Source organism: Ornithodoros turicata, chromosome 2, assembly GCF_037126465.1.
Source record: "Ornithodoros turicata isolate Travis chromosome 2, ASM3712646v1, whole genome shotgun sequence".
NCBI lineage: Eukaryota > Metazoa > Arthropoda > Arachnida > Ixodida > Argasidae > Ornithodoros > Ornithodoros turicata.
In genome coordinates, this window is record NC_088202.1 from 11,989,645 (window position 1) to 12,005,550 (window position 15,906).

General features: G+C 42.7%; 1 protein-coding gene across 1 annotated transcript; it reads right to left on the minus strand.

The window, feature by feature from the left end:
* Nucleotides 1–1,885: 1,885 nt before the first annotated feature.
* Nucleotides 1,886–3,513, minus strand: LOC135384321 (uncharacterized). The gene is made up of 6 exons (XM_064613527.1): nt 3,338–3,513; nt 3,156–3,185; nt 3,014–3,067; nt 2,335–2,427; nt 2,209–2,262; nt 1,886–2,087 (listed from the first exon to the last, which is right to left on the minus strand). The coding sequence occupies exons 1-6, from the start codon at nt 3,511–3,513 to the stop codon at nt 1,886–1,888; spliced, it is 609 nt and encodes a 202-aa protein (XP_064469597.1).
* Between the last annotated feature and the right edge of the window lie 12,393 nt (nt 3,514–15,906).

Below are 15,906 nucleotides of genomic sequence, written 5' to 3' on the forward strand. Positions count from 1 at the left end.
TGCGAGGCCATATGGAACTGCCTTCAGGGGCAATACCTAGCCTTTCCGTCGACAACTGAAGAATGGAGACAGGTGATATGAATGATGTTAGCATGACATGCATGTGAAGTGACACGTTGATAGGAGTGTCATCTTCAACAATTGTACATTTCTTCAGATGGAATCTGAAATGGAAACAAGATGGCAGTTTCCCAACTGCATTGGGAGCATCGACGGAAAGAACATTGTAATTGAATGTCCAGCCAAGTCTGGCTCGCAGAACTACAACTACAAGGGAACCTTCAGTGTAGTCCTCCTTGCCGTCTGTGATGCCCAGTACCGGTAAGCCTGCCTCCTACTGTTTAGCACCTTATACTAAAATTCTCTAATGTGCTGCTCAACACAGCTTCACCTATGTTGACATGGGGCACCTTGGCGGTGAAAGTGATGCTGGGATCTTTGCCCGTTCAAAGCTTCTGCAAGTGCTTGAAGGCAGTGACTTCGGCATCCCGGGGCCAAGGAATGTGGGGACGGCAGGGCCAATACCATACTGCATTGTTGGAGATGAAGCCTTCCCTCTCAGGACGTTCTTGATGCGACCATACTCAAGAAGAGGTACGCAAACCAAAATGAGAAGAAAACCGCTTGGGCTATAGGTCACACTAGCTGTGTCTTGCCAGAAATAGTCTTATCCAAGCAACGTTGCCCATATTTTGCTATTTCAGCTGCAAGTGAATATCAGCATAAAATCTTCAACTATCGCCTCTCACGAGCCAGACGCCTCATCGAAAATGCTTTTGGCATCCTGGCCAACCGGTGGCACATACTCAGGAGGCCATTTAAAGCGAAACGAGAGAATGTGGAGAGAATCGTGAAAGCATGTGTGGTACTTCACAATTTTGTTATGAAGACATCAACATTATCTTCAATGTTCTACAATCCCATAGGTGCATAAAGACAACTTAGCCTCGTGTAGGGTATTTCAGCTGAGACAAGGTGTGTTTCAATCCCAGGGTACACAGACTACGAAGATTCCTGTGGGAACTTGCAGAGTGGAGCATGGAGGGCAGACGGTGGTGATCTTGGACTGCTGCGCGGGCTAAGCGGAATTGGCTATCATTCCAAAAAGTGAGTAAATCCATAGATATGAATTCGTAAATGTCTTTGCTCACGTCAGGCTTGCGCTAGAATAAGCTTATCTGACACTTCACAAAGAAGTCTGCTCAGAAACGGGTTTCTTCCTTGACATTTTTGCGGACGCACAACACGGGCTGAGTTAATGAGGGTCCAAACATTATAGCGACCTATTTGGCGCTTCAGTGCCTGTAGCATATCAGAAATAAATAACAAATGCAGTTTTCAACATATGCAATCCTCATTGTTTACGTTAATTGCAGGTCAGCAGCAGCAGTCCGAGACAGACTTGCCCTGTACATTGTGACTGAGGGGAAGTTGCCATGGCAAGACAAACACATATAGATCAAGGTATTTTCTATTCAGAAGTGCAGATGCATGTACTGTTCGGAACACGGTTGTCTAAGATCTCCAACCCATGGCCGAGCAGTCCCCTATCAGCGATCACCCACAAGGGAACTATACCAATACTGTCTCCAAGGGGAGGCCATGCAGCGTCACCTGTCAGGACATAGAACCATCACATACTCAACATAGTCTGCTAGGGAGAGCAGTTGAACGTGGCCTCCCCTCGGGGAAGGTATTGGTAAAGTTCCGTAGTGCGTGAAGTCACCTATAGGGAACCGCACCGCCACAGGCTGGAGATTTTAGAAAACCATGTTCCAAACAGTACATGCAGTTCATTCATTTCATCTGTTTACATTACATAAATATACATTAGCTGACAAAGCAACATTGCGACAGACAGAGAGAACTGTCCACGAATGAGTGCTCAGTAGTCTGCACTGGTGGCCTCCAGTTCGTACAATACATCTCCCAGTTTGTGAAAGGCCTCTCTTCTCTGTGTCTTGCACTGGCAGAAATGATGGCCATCATCCTTTTCTGCTTGCAAAGTCTCCAACTTTGAAGAGCATGCTTCTAAGGATCGCTGTATTGACTGGTCAATCTGGTTGCCAGTTCTAGGTTTCTTGCTCCTGCGAGGAAAAAGATGTAATATACATGCTTGGGGTACACCAGCGTCACTGAGGTCACGAGGATTGTTTTCAATTTTCTGCAGTTATAGTGTGAAAGTACCTCACATTTTATTGTACATACCTTCCAGCATGACTACAGGACCCCTGCAGTCTCTTTGTTGAGACAGTGGGTGACCTACAACAGCGAATGGATTTCAACGTAACACTAAAGCTATCCGTACACATCAGCATCCATAACGATACTCACTGGTCAAGGCATGGTTCCCGTGGAAGTGTGGACTGGGAGACGAACTGAACATCCTGTTCCTGCACCATATTGCTTTCTTCGTCTTCCTCATAGCTATAAAAAGGACAAGGGCGAAAAGAAATGTGACAGGTTTACTATCTCAGTGGTTACCATGTGCAGATGCTGGCATAAGTGGACCATTGTTATGTATGCATCATTTTTGTTTCCTTATGTCAGTCAGTGCTTCCTAAACTCAATCTGCTGCACTGCAGCCCTACGAATACATAAAATATAGTGTGATAACCATCCCCGCATTTGTAGTGCATTGGCTTTGGAGTTTGGTGCGTAAACCGTAATACAAAGACTTGATTTCTTCTTGAATGTTAATAGTCTATTGCTTGTAGTTCCTTGTGCACATCACAAAGTCTTATACCTGTTCATGTCAACAGGAAAAACATAGTTTAGTTTGTCATTGGAAGTGCCTCAAATCCAGGTTACGTGTTTTGCTGGAAGTACTGAATTTTCTTTAGGTGTGTTACATATATTGTCAAATGTATTTCCTTTGTAATTTCTGTGCAAAAAAGAAAAAAAGCTACTCTAGACATAAAATGCAGTGTAATTGCTAAATATGTCACATGCTAAATGGCTCATATTTCTATATCTGTCTCTGGTATCTCCATTAACCCAAGCATTCACTTACAATGAGTTGAAAAGATCTGTGACTGTAGTGGGGGTGCTTGATCCAGCAGAGGTACTATGTTTTTAAGAAGAAATTGTGTTATTCCTTGTACAAATGTTCGAAATGCAAGAAGTAAAATTAGAACTGCCTTGTACCAACATACCTGCTGTTGTCTGGAATATTTGTTACAATGCTGCAATAAACAAATGCACACAAATAAATTAGCATGTATGTATGCCTTTTGCTCTAGTAAACAAATGTATTTGCTAATGGCAGCCTTCTGCACTCAACAATCAATTGTGCAATGTAATTCAATTTCTAAGACCAAAATTGTTCAACACGTACGTTTGTGAAATGCTCCCTGAACACCCGATTATAGTTTTCACTAATTCATAATGTTCCCAAGCTGGCGCCCCTGAACCACTTCTTTGATGTTTTGTGCAGCGATCCTTAAGGTTTTTCCATTTGGCCTCGCATTCCTTTCCTGTGAACAATGTTTCCTTAGCTTCCACCTTGATCATGATCGCCACTATGCCAACTATTTGCGCTCTACTTACCTGTGATGCCGTATTTAGTCCCGATGTCGGACTAAATACTTTTTTTGAGTCCGGTATCTTTGTAGGATGGCAATGACTTATCGTATAAACAGGGGCATAACCTGATATCCGAAATCACCGGTTGGGAAACGAAAACTGCGGCTCGCATTGCTTTCCAGCTGAGGACGTTGTCAAAGTGCCGGGAACCGCGTGGGAGGCCGGAAGAAAAACAAGTCGTGACGCGACTTCCGTTCAACACCTGATTGGCTGATGATGCGCGGAATGCCGCTAAAAATCGTGCATTGCGCGGTCGAGGAAAAGCGGAAAGCGGAGGCGGCTTTCGCAAGTTGGCGGCACTCCGCATACGCCTTTCCGCGCAGTTTCTCCGCATGTGGGTACACGCCTTAAAGGGAACAACTTCCATAGGTAGTTCTCCTACTTTATGACAATGCACACAAATATGCATTTTCCTTAATCTGATATGGCGGCGACCTCAACCTGATGACAATACACGTGGATGAGCCCATCCTACGGTATGCTACAGGGTGTCCCACGTAAAAAAGTTCAGGGGCTAAAGAAAAAACGGAGTGCTCTACACAAATGGAACCAACTGTACGTGCTTGGCAGTTGTATCGTATATCCAAAAATATTTTTTTCATCGCACCTTGTCAATTTTTAGCGGTAATTAATTTTCTAACTTTTAATTATCGGTTTTAGCTCTCAAATGTCAATGAGGAAGTTGTAGTACATGCCGAAAAAGACAAAACTGAAGTGGTTCGAGGTCGCTATGGCTTGTGGTTTCGTTTTTTCCCGGGTTTAAAAGCTTTTTGCAGATGCCGGGCGGACCGCAGATCGCTGCCTACAATCCGGCACCAGCGCGCGTCGATTCCAGCGCCTCCGGCGTACATTGACGTTGAGATTTGCGCTTGGAGACCATCCTTGGACCACGTCACACAATAGGAAGATATTTCACCTGTTTCACGGCACACCTATTAGTGTGCACTGCAATCGTCGCGCGCGGGCGCCAAATTATGGGGAGCACTCTGTGGTGCGCGCGGCTTCTGAAACCAATTAGACCGATAATTAAAAAGTTAGAAAATTAATTGCCGCTAATTAATTGACAAGGGGCGATGAAATAATATTTTCGAATAGACCACACAACTGCCAAACACGTACAGTTGGTTCCATTTGTCTAGAGCACTCCGTTTTTTCTTTAGCCCCTGGCCCTTTTTCGGTGGGACAGCCGGTATACTAGGGGACCACCTCCACAGGTTGGTTCCCTTGTTGACGACAATACACGATCTTAATTTGTCTCATACAGGGCGAACCAAACCTTGGACACATAGAGATCAATCACTGAAGCGTCGTAAACCTGACAAGCAACAAGAAATAAACGCCCATTTACTCAAATGGACTATCGCCTCCGAAAAATGTTTAATGACTCTCAAATTAGACAAACATTTATTAAGGAGTGACACGTTTATCCTGGATATTCATGATGTCAGCACAGGAGTGACAAGCATTATTCTTCCACTGATATAATGAGCATAGGACCTGATGTGTTTGTAGTATATGGATAGGTTTTGTTAAAACCACAAAGTAATGTTAGCATTCACGACGTTGTTCTGTGTTATAAAATGGCATCCTAGATAGGAAGTCGTATGCTTGTTGTAGATGACTTCAACAAATGGGCATGGATTTATCACTTGTATTACTCATCAGTACTTAAAAGTACACTTTCGTTCTGTTCGAATGAGTACCATATCGTGTCTACTTAAAAGAGATGCACATGTGGCCCCTAATTTTGATGAGAATATGATGTTACTTAGGGGATACTGCTGATACTGATGTCAAACAAAGTCATCCAATGAACATTGCACACGTGTGTTCTCTGAATTACGAAATGTCATGCTTCTCCAACTATCTTTTGATGTGATGTCAGCTATTAAGGAATGTGTACTATGAACGGTAGTCTAATTTTCCGTTTTAGTTGCGGTGATGGGTCTCTTGCGGTTTAGATGCGGTCTCATTTTGGTCAAAGGTGTCTTACATAGAATTGAAGTTGTGTGTAAAGTTCGTTGACAGTACGAGTAATTTTTCATTTCATTGTGTTTAATTTCATTTCACTTTATTTTTCCATACACATGATGGACGGAGGCGAGGCAAAAAGCTTAGGGAAGCTTGAGGGGAGCCTCGCCCCCGGGTTACAGTAACAGCAACTGCTAAAAAAAATACGGAGACAGTTACATAGGTTTCGGATAATAGAAGATGACGGTTAGGGCAAAAAAGGAATAATACATTTCATACAAAATTGGAGAAACAGACATGGAAGCAAAACTCATCAAGTAGAACACATCAAACATCCAAAAGAGAAGGCATCAATAATTGAACCACGGCAATGACGTCTGTACTCTAAAAAATTTAGACAAGTACAGGTTACACAAGCGCAACATCAATATCAGACATTATCACCTTTAGCTCAGGGAAAGAAATCCGTTCTATGTCAATGTTGAGACCATGCAGATAGTTAAGAAGACGGGGCACGACTACATCCAATCTCTGCAAGCCATAGTTAGACGGATAATAGGGTACGTGGAATAGAATCTGGAATGGAATCTGGATTGCGAAATGTGTAGCACCTCGTAATCTCTCGCACCAGAGCTAGCATGGAAAGATCGTTTGGTTTCCTCAGACAAAATGTATATTGACGAAAAATCGTTAGAACACTGTGCTTACGATAAAGCGGCTCAGTCGTTGCATCAAAAGCAACCCCCTCGATGACACGAAGAGCTCTTTTTTGTAGAAGATGAAGTTGTTGGAGCAGGGTTCTGGAAGCTGTACACCATACTAACCTGCAGTAGCTAGGTGCGGCTGAACAAGCGCTTGGTAAAGTAATCGCTTGCTCCAAGTTGGAAGCATATATTTATGCTTTTGGAGTAAACCGATAGTTTTGCTAATTTGGGATGCAACATAAGAAATATGATTATGCCACAGTAGTTTGTTATAGAAAATAACTCCTAAAATCTTAATGTGGTCAACTAACTTGATCTTTGAATTACCGATAAATTCCATGATAGGCAAGCCTGAGGTATCCACCAGCTACCCTGCATTTACGCCATTCTGTCAATTACCGATAAACAAATCATGAGTGAGAGTAAAGTTAGGGCCACGAGGGGCAAAAAGAGTGCCAACAGTCTAAAGCACAACTAACTAAACACAACTAAAGCACAATTTCAGGATGTCGTGTAACTATATCGTTGATGAACGGCAGGAAAAGTAAGCGGCCTAAAATGCTGCCTTGTGGGACTCCGTAATAAATGGGGAGTGTAGCCAAAGTGGTAGCTTCATCTAAGTAGACGTATTGACGGCGATTAGATAAATATGATTGAAAGAAAAAAAGGGCTTTGTCCTCGAATACCGTAGTGACCTAACTTGGCCAGGAGCAGAAAGTGGTTCAGGGTGTCAAAGGCCTTTGCACAATCAATGTAAATACCCAGGCTAATTTTCTTGGCTTCAAAGTTGCTCAGTATAAGATCCTTTTGCCGTAAAAGGGCTAATTCCGTGGATTTTCCTTGTCTAAAGCCGTACTGTCTTTGCGAGATAATCGCGTGTTTATCGAGGTAGCTAAGCGACCTATTACGGATAATTTTCTCAAAGACATTTGAAAAGTGATGTGGAATAGATATCGGTCTGTAGTTTGACAGTATAGCGCGATCACCTTTCTTGAAAACGGGAATGACGCGCGCAATTTTCATCTGGTCAGGTAATGAAGAATGTGCGATGCTAATATTAATAATATGTGACAGTATAGGGACAATTATGTTGGCAACGTGTTTAGTACTCTTCATGTCCAATCGAAACGCATCTAGAGCATTACTGTTTTTCATGGACATAATGCTCGTGGAAACCTCATCTGCGTCGGCGGGCCTCAGAAACAAGGAGGACGTTGGGGATTCATCATAAAATATGGGCATACTGAGGTTATTACCGTGGCGTATTGCACCGACAAAATGGTTATTAAATGCATTCGCCTGGTCTGCACCACTGCGCTCCTGACCATTGATGACCAATGACGAGCTGTTATTCTGAGGGCCGCTCCTTTCTAGTAAAAAATTCAGATTCTTCCACAACGACCCTCTGTTTTCAATGTTGAGCTTCGCATTGATATAAGCTAGCTTACTAGAACGTAGTTCACGATTCCGCGCATTACGGAAGTCCTTGTATTTCTTCCTGTTCTCATCCGTGCGGTGCTTAAGAAACTGGGAATAAAGCTTATTACGCTTCCCTATCTTGCGTATGTGTATTGGAAGGATCCAAGGTTTACGTGCACGCTTGCGCATTTTATATGTTTTAACAGGAAAACATAGTTCATGCGCCTCTTTATAGCGGCAAAGAATTGCTTCAAAAGCAGCGTCTGGATCGTGTGGCGTAAATACGTTGCTCCAATCGGTCTGGGCAAGGTGATGCTCAAAGTTAGTCAAGCCTGCGTCCGATATCACTTTTCTTGAAATCGTGGGATTAGTCTTATGGTGAAGTCCCCTTAGTTTGACACACGAGAAAACGGGAAAATGACCACTTATGTCAGCTCTGATTGTACCAGCAGAAGCTGTAGACAGGCCGCAGTTAGTTATTACAAGGTCAAGTAGTGTAGCAGTGTTTTGTGTTATTCTTGTTGGAGAGTTGGTGTTTGTGAATCCGTAACTTAGGAGCAACTTAAGAAGTCTGCAACAGTTGATTGTATTTGCAAGAAGGTCGACATTCAGATCACCACAGATAACAGCATTGAGCTTATATTGTCACCACAGTATGACAATAACCCTTCTAAGCAGCCAAGAAAGCTTTGCATGTTCCCGGAAGGCGGGTGGTACAGAGCAACGAATATGAAGTGCATACGCTTAATGGTAAGCAATTTACAATCTGTCGTTGAGGGAGTTCATTCCTGTCACCTCTGGAAAGCTTTCCGGTACGAGAATTTCAGGGCCACCCCCAAGTTTGTCGTGTCGATTTAGGAAGAAATGCGAATAGCCTGGTAATCTATAAAATTCCTTATCTGTAGTGAACCAAGTTTCACTAAACACGAGAATAGAAAACTTAAATTCAAGTGATAGAAATGCGTCGAGATCATGTTGATTACGCAGAGAACGAGACATATTCAGCATGTTGCACTGCATTCAAAGAAACAAGGGCATTCTGCACCGTGAATGCGGAACCTAGATATGTCTGCATGCTTTTCATGAGACTAGTCATGAATAGGACAAGCACAGACGGAAATGTGTCAAAGGACCTTTCCGAGATCTGCGATGCTATTAATGCTAAATATTTTATCTGTCTCGCTCCTCCTCATGAAAACCGTGCTATGTTTGTGCCAGACAAATTTAAAATGAAATTGTTTACCAAGCATACGTGCTCTGTAAAACATATTTCTGTTGGTTGCAGTCAGGTTTTCATCGACATCCACGTCTAGGTTATCGATCTTCTGAGATCTAAGCCTAGATTTGTGTGCGAGCCATTGTTCACAGATCACACGGTTAGTGAACCTGGCAATTATGACTGGTGTCTTTCCGGGTCTGAATAGAAGACAATGTATTCCATTCAGACCCGGTATTGTCTCGATAGAACTTTTTTCCGGTTTAGTTACCTCAAGAGCTGTTGCAATTTGATCAAGAATGTCGGACAGATTCTCGTTCTGTGAATACGGGATGCCGTGTATCTGAAGGTTATGCCATCTTCCGTATTGTTCAAGATTATTCAGGTCACGACTGATGCTAACAACTTTGTCAGCCTGTACGGCGACCCTTCGAACCTTTCAACTCGCATCCGTAGATTGTGCAGATTCTTGCTTCTGGGAGGAAAGTTCTGCCTGTACCTTGTCGTACTTGTCTGACATCATCTGGAGCGAATTTTCCATTTGTACAAGCGTTTCATTCATGGTATTTACTCGTTCGTTAGGGGCGTAAGGTTTGTAGGCATGTGAAAAATTTTGTCTAGCTTGTCGCTGTCCTTGTCGGGCTTCTTATGTTTTGACGGTTCCACCAATGCTGGATGTCCAGTTATTTCGGTTTGTGCGAACGTTGGAACAGTCCCCAACATGAAATGGGGCATTACAATCCTGGCAAAAATGACAGAGTTACGTGCCGTCGGTATTTTTCCACAAGAATTTTAATAGACTCCTAAAATTACAGTCTTGTAGTAGTAGTTTTTCTAAACTGCAATGCAAGATAGAAAATCATTAATATGGTGGGAATGTCATCATGTTCCCGTAAAGGCGTTCTGTCTTGTGCTTTGTCGTGCGCGAATGGAACTTTGCCCCCGGCTTTCGCGCCTTTTTGCTCACAGGTGTAGCCTCAGAGAATGAGTAAACGAGCATAGAAAGGGTCATGTATTACATAAGCCTGGTGATGATGTTGAGTGGTCTCACTTATTATTTTAAAAGAGCAGTGGTAGTTTACTGGTGTTGTGATTCTAATGACCATGATGAGCCTTTGGGGTGAAAATCGCTAATATGCACGGTGCTTTTTTGTTGAATTTTATTGTAAAAGTGAACGTCATTAAGAATCCGACAAAGAAAATAATCTTGCGATTCAATAAATAATAGGAGTCTTTGTCTAGCGTTACTGGAAAAAAGTGTAGCAATAGAAAAATGGATGCGTATGATTCTAATGACCATGATGAGCCTTTGGGGGTGGAAATCGTTAACATGCACGGTGCTTTTTGTTGAATTTTAATGTAAGAATGAATATAATTAAGAGTAGGACAAAAGAAATACTCTTGCGATTCAATAAATAATAGGAGACTTTGTCTTTGCCGCTGTCTTCTTCAGACAGGATGCAATGACGTCACACAGTCTGTAGCAATGCATTGACCGTTACTGGAAAAAAGTGGAGGAATAGAAAAATGGTGTGTATTGCCCTGGACGGATTTATGATGAGCACTGTTTTTGAATAAGAGGAGTGCGTGTGCTTAGAAATAGTTTGATGCTGGTTTTCTTCTTCTTTGTTCAAGTGTTTCTTTTCGCTTTTTTCCCCCTCTTTGTCTGACAAACATGCGCTGACATGCCTGGGCCTGTTCTGACATGCTTTCCTTCTACATGTACTTTTTTTTTCTTTTTGAAAAGAAACATTCTTGACGATAGTGCTGCCCTGAATGGGAGTAGTACTATTCTTAATAATTTTGCGATTCATTTAGTTCAGAGAGTAACCGCGAGGGGGACATGTGTGTGACTTTATTCAGGAGGAACAAAGCATCATTATTCAGTTAGCAGCCTGGCTCTTCGATGGGATGGACATGTCTTGCTGAACCACCATTTTGTTTTTTCCTGTACAGTAAGACTTTGGGAATGAAATGCTTAATTCCTACAATCTCCTCTCATGTGTGGTGTTTTTCTGCAATAGTTCCCTATGCAATCATTATAGTAGAATAAAGGAAATAATCTTGGGATAGTGATTCAATAAATAACAGGTCCCCTGTCTAGAGCGTAGGCGTCCTTGAGCCACGCACCTGCATGATGACGTCATACCGCGAGACTATTGTTTCAGGATGACCTTGTCTAGAGGAGCATTAGTGGAAAAAAACAGTGTAGCCCTGAGACAATAGGATGATGTCACGACCAATGAGAACGGCCTGCAGGGGGCGCAAGGATTCACTTCTCTCTTGGACACTGACGGGTGTGGACACGCTAATTCTGCTCCTGGCAATTGTGTTGGCCATCAGTGGAAGAGTGTAGCTTCGTTGGGGTTCTGTCTGCCTCTGATGGGGTGCGGATGTGTGGTTCGTCACTGGTGAATGGTGTTCGACGATGCTGGTGGATTTTGTGGCGAACGGATTTACAATGAGGGAATGCTGTGAACGTGAAAAATGATGGTGGGTGTCTTTTTCACTCTGTTCAAGTGTTTGTGTTCCTCTGGTGCCCAGCAGTCGTACGATTTGTCCTGACATGTCCTGACATGCCCCGACATGCATGCTTTCCTTTGTTGACGCTTTGTATTTTTTGTTTTTTTGACAGGGAACATTCTTGTCTTGACGATGTCGATAGTGCTGCCCTGAATGGGAATAGCGCTATTCTTAATAATTTTATGGTTAAATTAGTTCAGAAATCAACTGCAAGAGGGACAGATGCATGACTTTATAGAGGAGAAAAAGCATTACGATTGAGTTCCGTGCCTGGCTGTCGGATGGAGTAGACGCATCGTTTTGCGCTCCTTGTTACCTGTACTCTTTGTTGATTTGTTGAGTGCCTAGTCCTCTTATTAGCCGTTGATGGAGTTACATGTTAGGATGTTTTATTCTTTTGCAAGTCTCATTTAGTAAGACTTTGGAATTCCTACTTTGGAATTAGTTTTCATGCATGCTGCTCTTCTGCAATAGTTTCCTATGCAATCGTTATAGAAGAATAAAGGAAATAATCTTGGGATAGTGATTCAATAAAATAGGTCCTCTGTCTAGAGCGTACGCGTCCTTGAGCCACGCAGGTGCATGATGACGTCATGCCATGGCTTCATTGTAGATTGACCTTGTCCAAAGGAGCATTAGTGGAAAAAAACAGTGTAGCCCTGAGATGTCACGACGAATGAGAACGGCCAGCAGGGGCGCAGGAATGCTCTTCTCTCTTAGCCTCTCACAGGTGGTCGCCGCAGAGGGCTCTAAGAGCGCGCGCGCATGCGTAGCGGCCGCGGAGAGGCGTCCGAGTCAGTTTCTCGCTGGTTGTCGCGGAGAGCAGACGTGCGCTCGGTTGCTCCGCAGTTCCCGCGCTCGCTCAGTTTCTGGCTGGCTGTCGCGGAGAGCAGACGTGTGTTCGGTTGCTCCGCAGTCCCCGCGCTCGCTCAGTTTCTGCCTGGCTGATGAGCAGTCGCAGGGGAAAAAGGTGGGTGATTTACCGATGTTTGCACGTTGTTTTACCGTGCTCGTGTTAAAGGTCAGCTATGCCGATATCCCAAATAGTCGAAACGGTTGTGATATTCTGAAAGCCCACATCCAGCTCTCCCCAAAATGCACCTTCATTCTCTCAGTTCGGTACAGTACCATGTCAAAAAAATAGATAATTCATTCCGAAACACACATGGGCGCAGCCATTTTTATGACGTAGATGCACCCGAACGGGCATTGTGACGTGTACGCGCCTTCGTACTTGCCAGTGGATTTCAGCTACGGCTTCTCGCGGCTTCACGTATCTGTGCTTGAAGATGGCGGACAGCCGGGTTCCACCGTTCCGCGATAAGTAAACAGTGCAGCAGCTGCGAACTCATTCGCGAACCAACCTCTGTGCGATGTTGTGACTGGAATTCGTCGTTTGTGTTTTGTGAGCACGTACAATTTGTATCAAGTCTCGTCTGCGTTAGCGCCTTTACATCACTTGCCCATTGTAGAGACTGACGTTTCGACAGCCGTGTTAGCAAGAAAATGCCGACAGCGTTTTATTCCTGCAGGAAAAAATTGTGCTGTGTATTTGAGAAACCGCATACTACTATGGGACAAGTTTTACGTACGATTTATCAATGCGCAACAGCGTCGACGATGGTATGTAACGACGAGAGACGTAAAACGAAATACAAATCACATTTTAAACTTTTTGTGGGATTCTGTGCATTTTCCAGAAGCAATCTTTGAATCACACCCCCACGCTGCGTTGTGTGGCACGCTACAAACTACTGCATTTTATGTCTAACATCTGGATATTGTTTGTAATGAACACCGTCGCACAAAAACATGCACACGAAAGCTCCAGCAGCCATGTGGTTGCACACTATGCAGACGCAAAAGAAGTACCAGAGCACATATTGCCACTTAGAAATTGTGTTTTTAGAAATGTGGTGTCTGAAGAGTTAGAGCATAGCATATATACTAGAAATCAGGTGCACCTTATCCTTCTGTAGAGTGCTCTTTCAATTCACAACTCAGCCCATGGGGTGTAAAAGTGTTAGAGGCAATTATGTGACTTGTCGTCCCGGGTGACATCACTGGCCATCGTCGGAATTAATTCCGTGCTCAGGAATTATTGTACAAATCACTTTGTATGTAGGACATGATAAGCAATATGTAAGTTGCAACCTTGTCTGCAGCATTCTCGATGGCCTCTTACCTTTACAGTTTCAGACACGTTACCAAACCATTTAAAAAGGGCACACTTACAGGGGCCGTGTAATTTGAGTTTTTAATTTATAAAAATATAAGTATACAATATGTAATATGAAATTTATATAAAATAAAAATAACATTTATAAAAAGAATTTATAAAAAATAAATGAAAAGGCTTCATGGAAGCAATCCATTAGCATACCCATTGCACAAGCACAATTATATATGCTTGGACATCATCTAATTAATCTTCTGAACCATATGTGTGGCTGCATACGAAATTTTTTATGCGCATGCTCTACCTTCCTGTTCCTACATGTGCACACGAACAACAGTGAATATATGTGAAGTGGCAAAAAGCAATGCTAGACTCTACCATTATTGTGCCCCTTTAACTTTTCCACATTTATTTCTGGTCAACAGGGAATATCTCACTAGAAAAGAAGACATTTGTGCATTGTTTGGCAAGCAAATAAATATATTTATTTACATTTTCCATCAATCAACAATGTTGTGACCTGGTGCAAATATTAATGTCAACAAGGAAAGTACTTACAAATTATTCCTATGTGCTCAAATGCAGATATGACAATTCTGTTTTTGTACCTCAGCACAGTACAGTTTCAAAATTAACAAACTGCACAGCATCAGCAATCTTAAAGTAGCTCAAGAGGGGAGTCACATAAAGCTCCAATAATAGACTGTGCAAACAAAGCTAAAAAAACAAAGTACTTAAAAAAAAAATCTGAATAATTGGTTGTCGTTGTGATATGTACTACTATGCACAGTTCATGAATGGAACATGCTACCTCATTGCATTCCCTCCATGTGAGCACTAGCACAGGCAGCTTTTTAGGTCGCTCTTTTCGTGTTTTTCTATTGTCTTTTTTTGTTTTCTGTTTTTGCAATAGCAAGCATGGCCATAGTGAAACACAAGCAGCCAAGGACAGGATGAGACATCTGCAATGCGACTGCTAGCTCTCAACTGATATATTTATTAGCAGACTCTGGAATATACACATATATGCTGCTAAGCAAATGACAAGTTAACCAATAGAATAACAGACAAGAAAAAAGGGTTATATATCTTCCCCTCTCCTCATTCTATTTCACAGGCAGCCCTAGTATCATTCGGAGTGTGTCCGTGCGTTCCCTTTGAGATAACGTATCTCAGACAGAAGCAAATCCAACAGCAGACTGCTTACACATGCAACTGTCTTGTATTTCTCTAACCACTTGTTATTTAACCGCTGCCTTGAGCTGTGTGTTCTGGAAATTTATGCAGCATCCAGAATCCCTGCAATGTGTTGCCATGTTTCTCGAGGGCATCAAAAGTCTGTCCTTGGCTGCCTGTGTTTCACTATATCTCTCAGATACAAACTACCCCATTTCAACACAGTAGAAAACACAGATTTGTAAATAGCATCTGTTGATTGCACTGTACATACCCTTCATATAAAGGATCATAGTGGATACTACATCTCGTGCGATAATGTCAGGAATGCAAAAAAACTAGATTTGAAACCACTCTTACGTCGTAGTAGTAGTATTTGTGTGAAGCTACGCAATTCCTGTCCTGCAAATAATTTAAACGATATGTTTCATCTGCCAGCGTGATGATCCCCTGAAAAGTAATTCACAATTGGCGGGAACTACCGGTTCTGAAACCTATCCCTGACATGTGTAGCCATCAGGGAGGAAACCCAAGGGCTGCGGTGGAAAAGACAAACACACACGGGCTATGTTCTCAATGTGTGTCAGCTGCTCTGGCTACTAAGAAGAACATGTTCCAAATTAATATAACATGGCTTGACATCATATGCCGGCGAAAGCTAACCAATAAAATTAGTAGTTAAATGTACAATACGTAAACACTTTCCATAACATGACAGTTCCCTTTCTGCATTTATGCGCTACCATTCAACCCACATAAACAGTGTACTGAATGTTTTTATAGCATTACACGTCGTTTGACAGAACTTGAACAAGATTACATAGCACACGATAGAAGTAGAGTGAACATAATGTGGCAGAAAAAATGGCTAGGAAGCAAGTGAGCTGGTGAAGATGATGCATATGTAAAACCCCGTGACTAGGGAACAAAAAGGGACGTGTTTGTGTTTGTCCCTTCATGTTCCTAGTCTTGGGGTTTTACATCATGCATAATGTGCAGCCTTCCATTCACGCTTAATGGCCGTGGCAGTAATGCATGAAGGCCACTGCTAAGTTGTGTTGAGAAACGCCACTTTATGTTTGCCATGTCTAAATGAAACGTACCTGACCTGATCCAAATTTACCGTTCTGAGT

Coding starts and splice junctions, on each gene's coding strand:
- LOC135384321 (XM_064613527.1), bottom strand. CDS start 3,513: ATGATCAAGGTGGAAGCTAAGGAAACATTGTTCACAGGAAAGGAATGC. Junction 3,186..3,337: donor TCAGGGAGCATTTCACAAAC/GTACGTGTTGAA, acceptor TGTTTATTGCAG/CATTGTAACAAATATTCCAG. Junction 2,428..3,013: donor ACAGATCTTTTCAACTCATT/GTAAGTGAATGC, acceptor TCCTTTTTATAG/CTATGAGGAAGACGAAGAAA.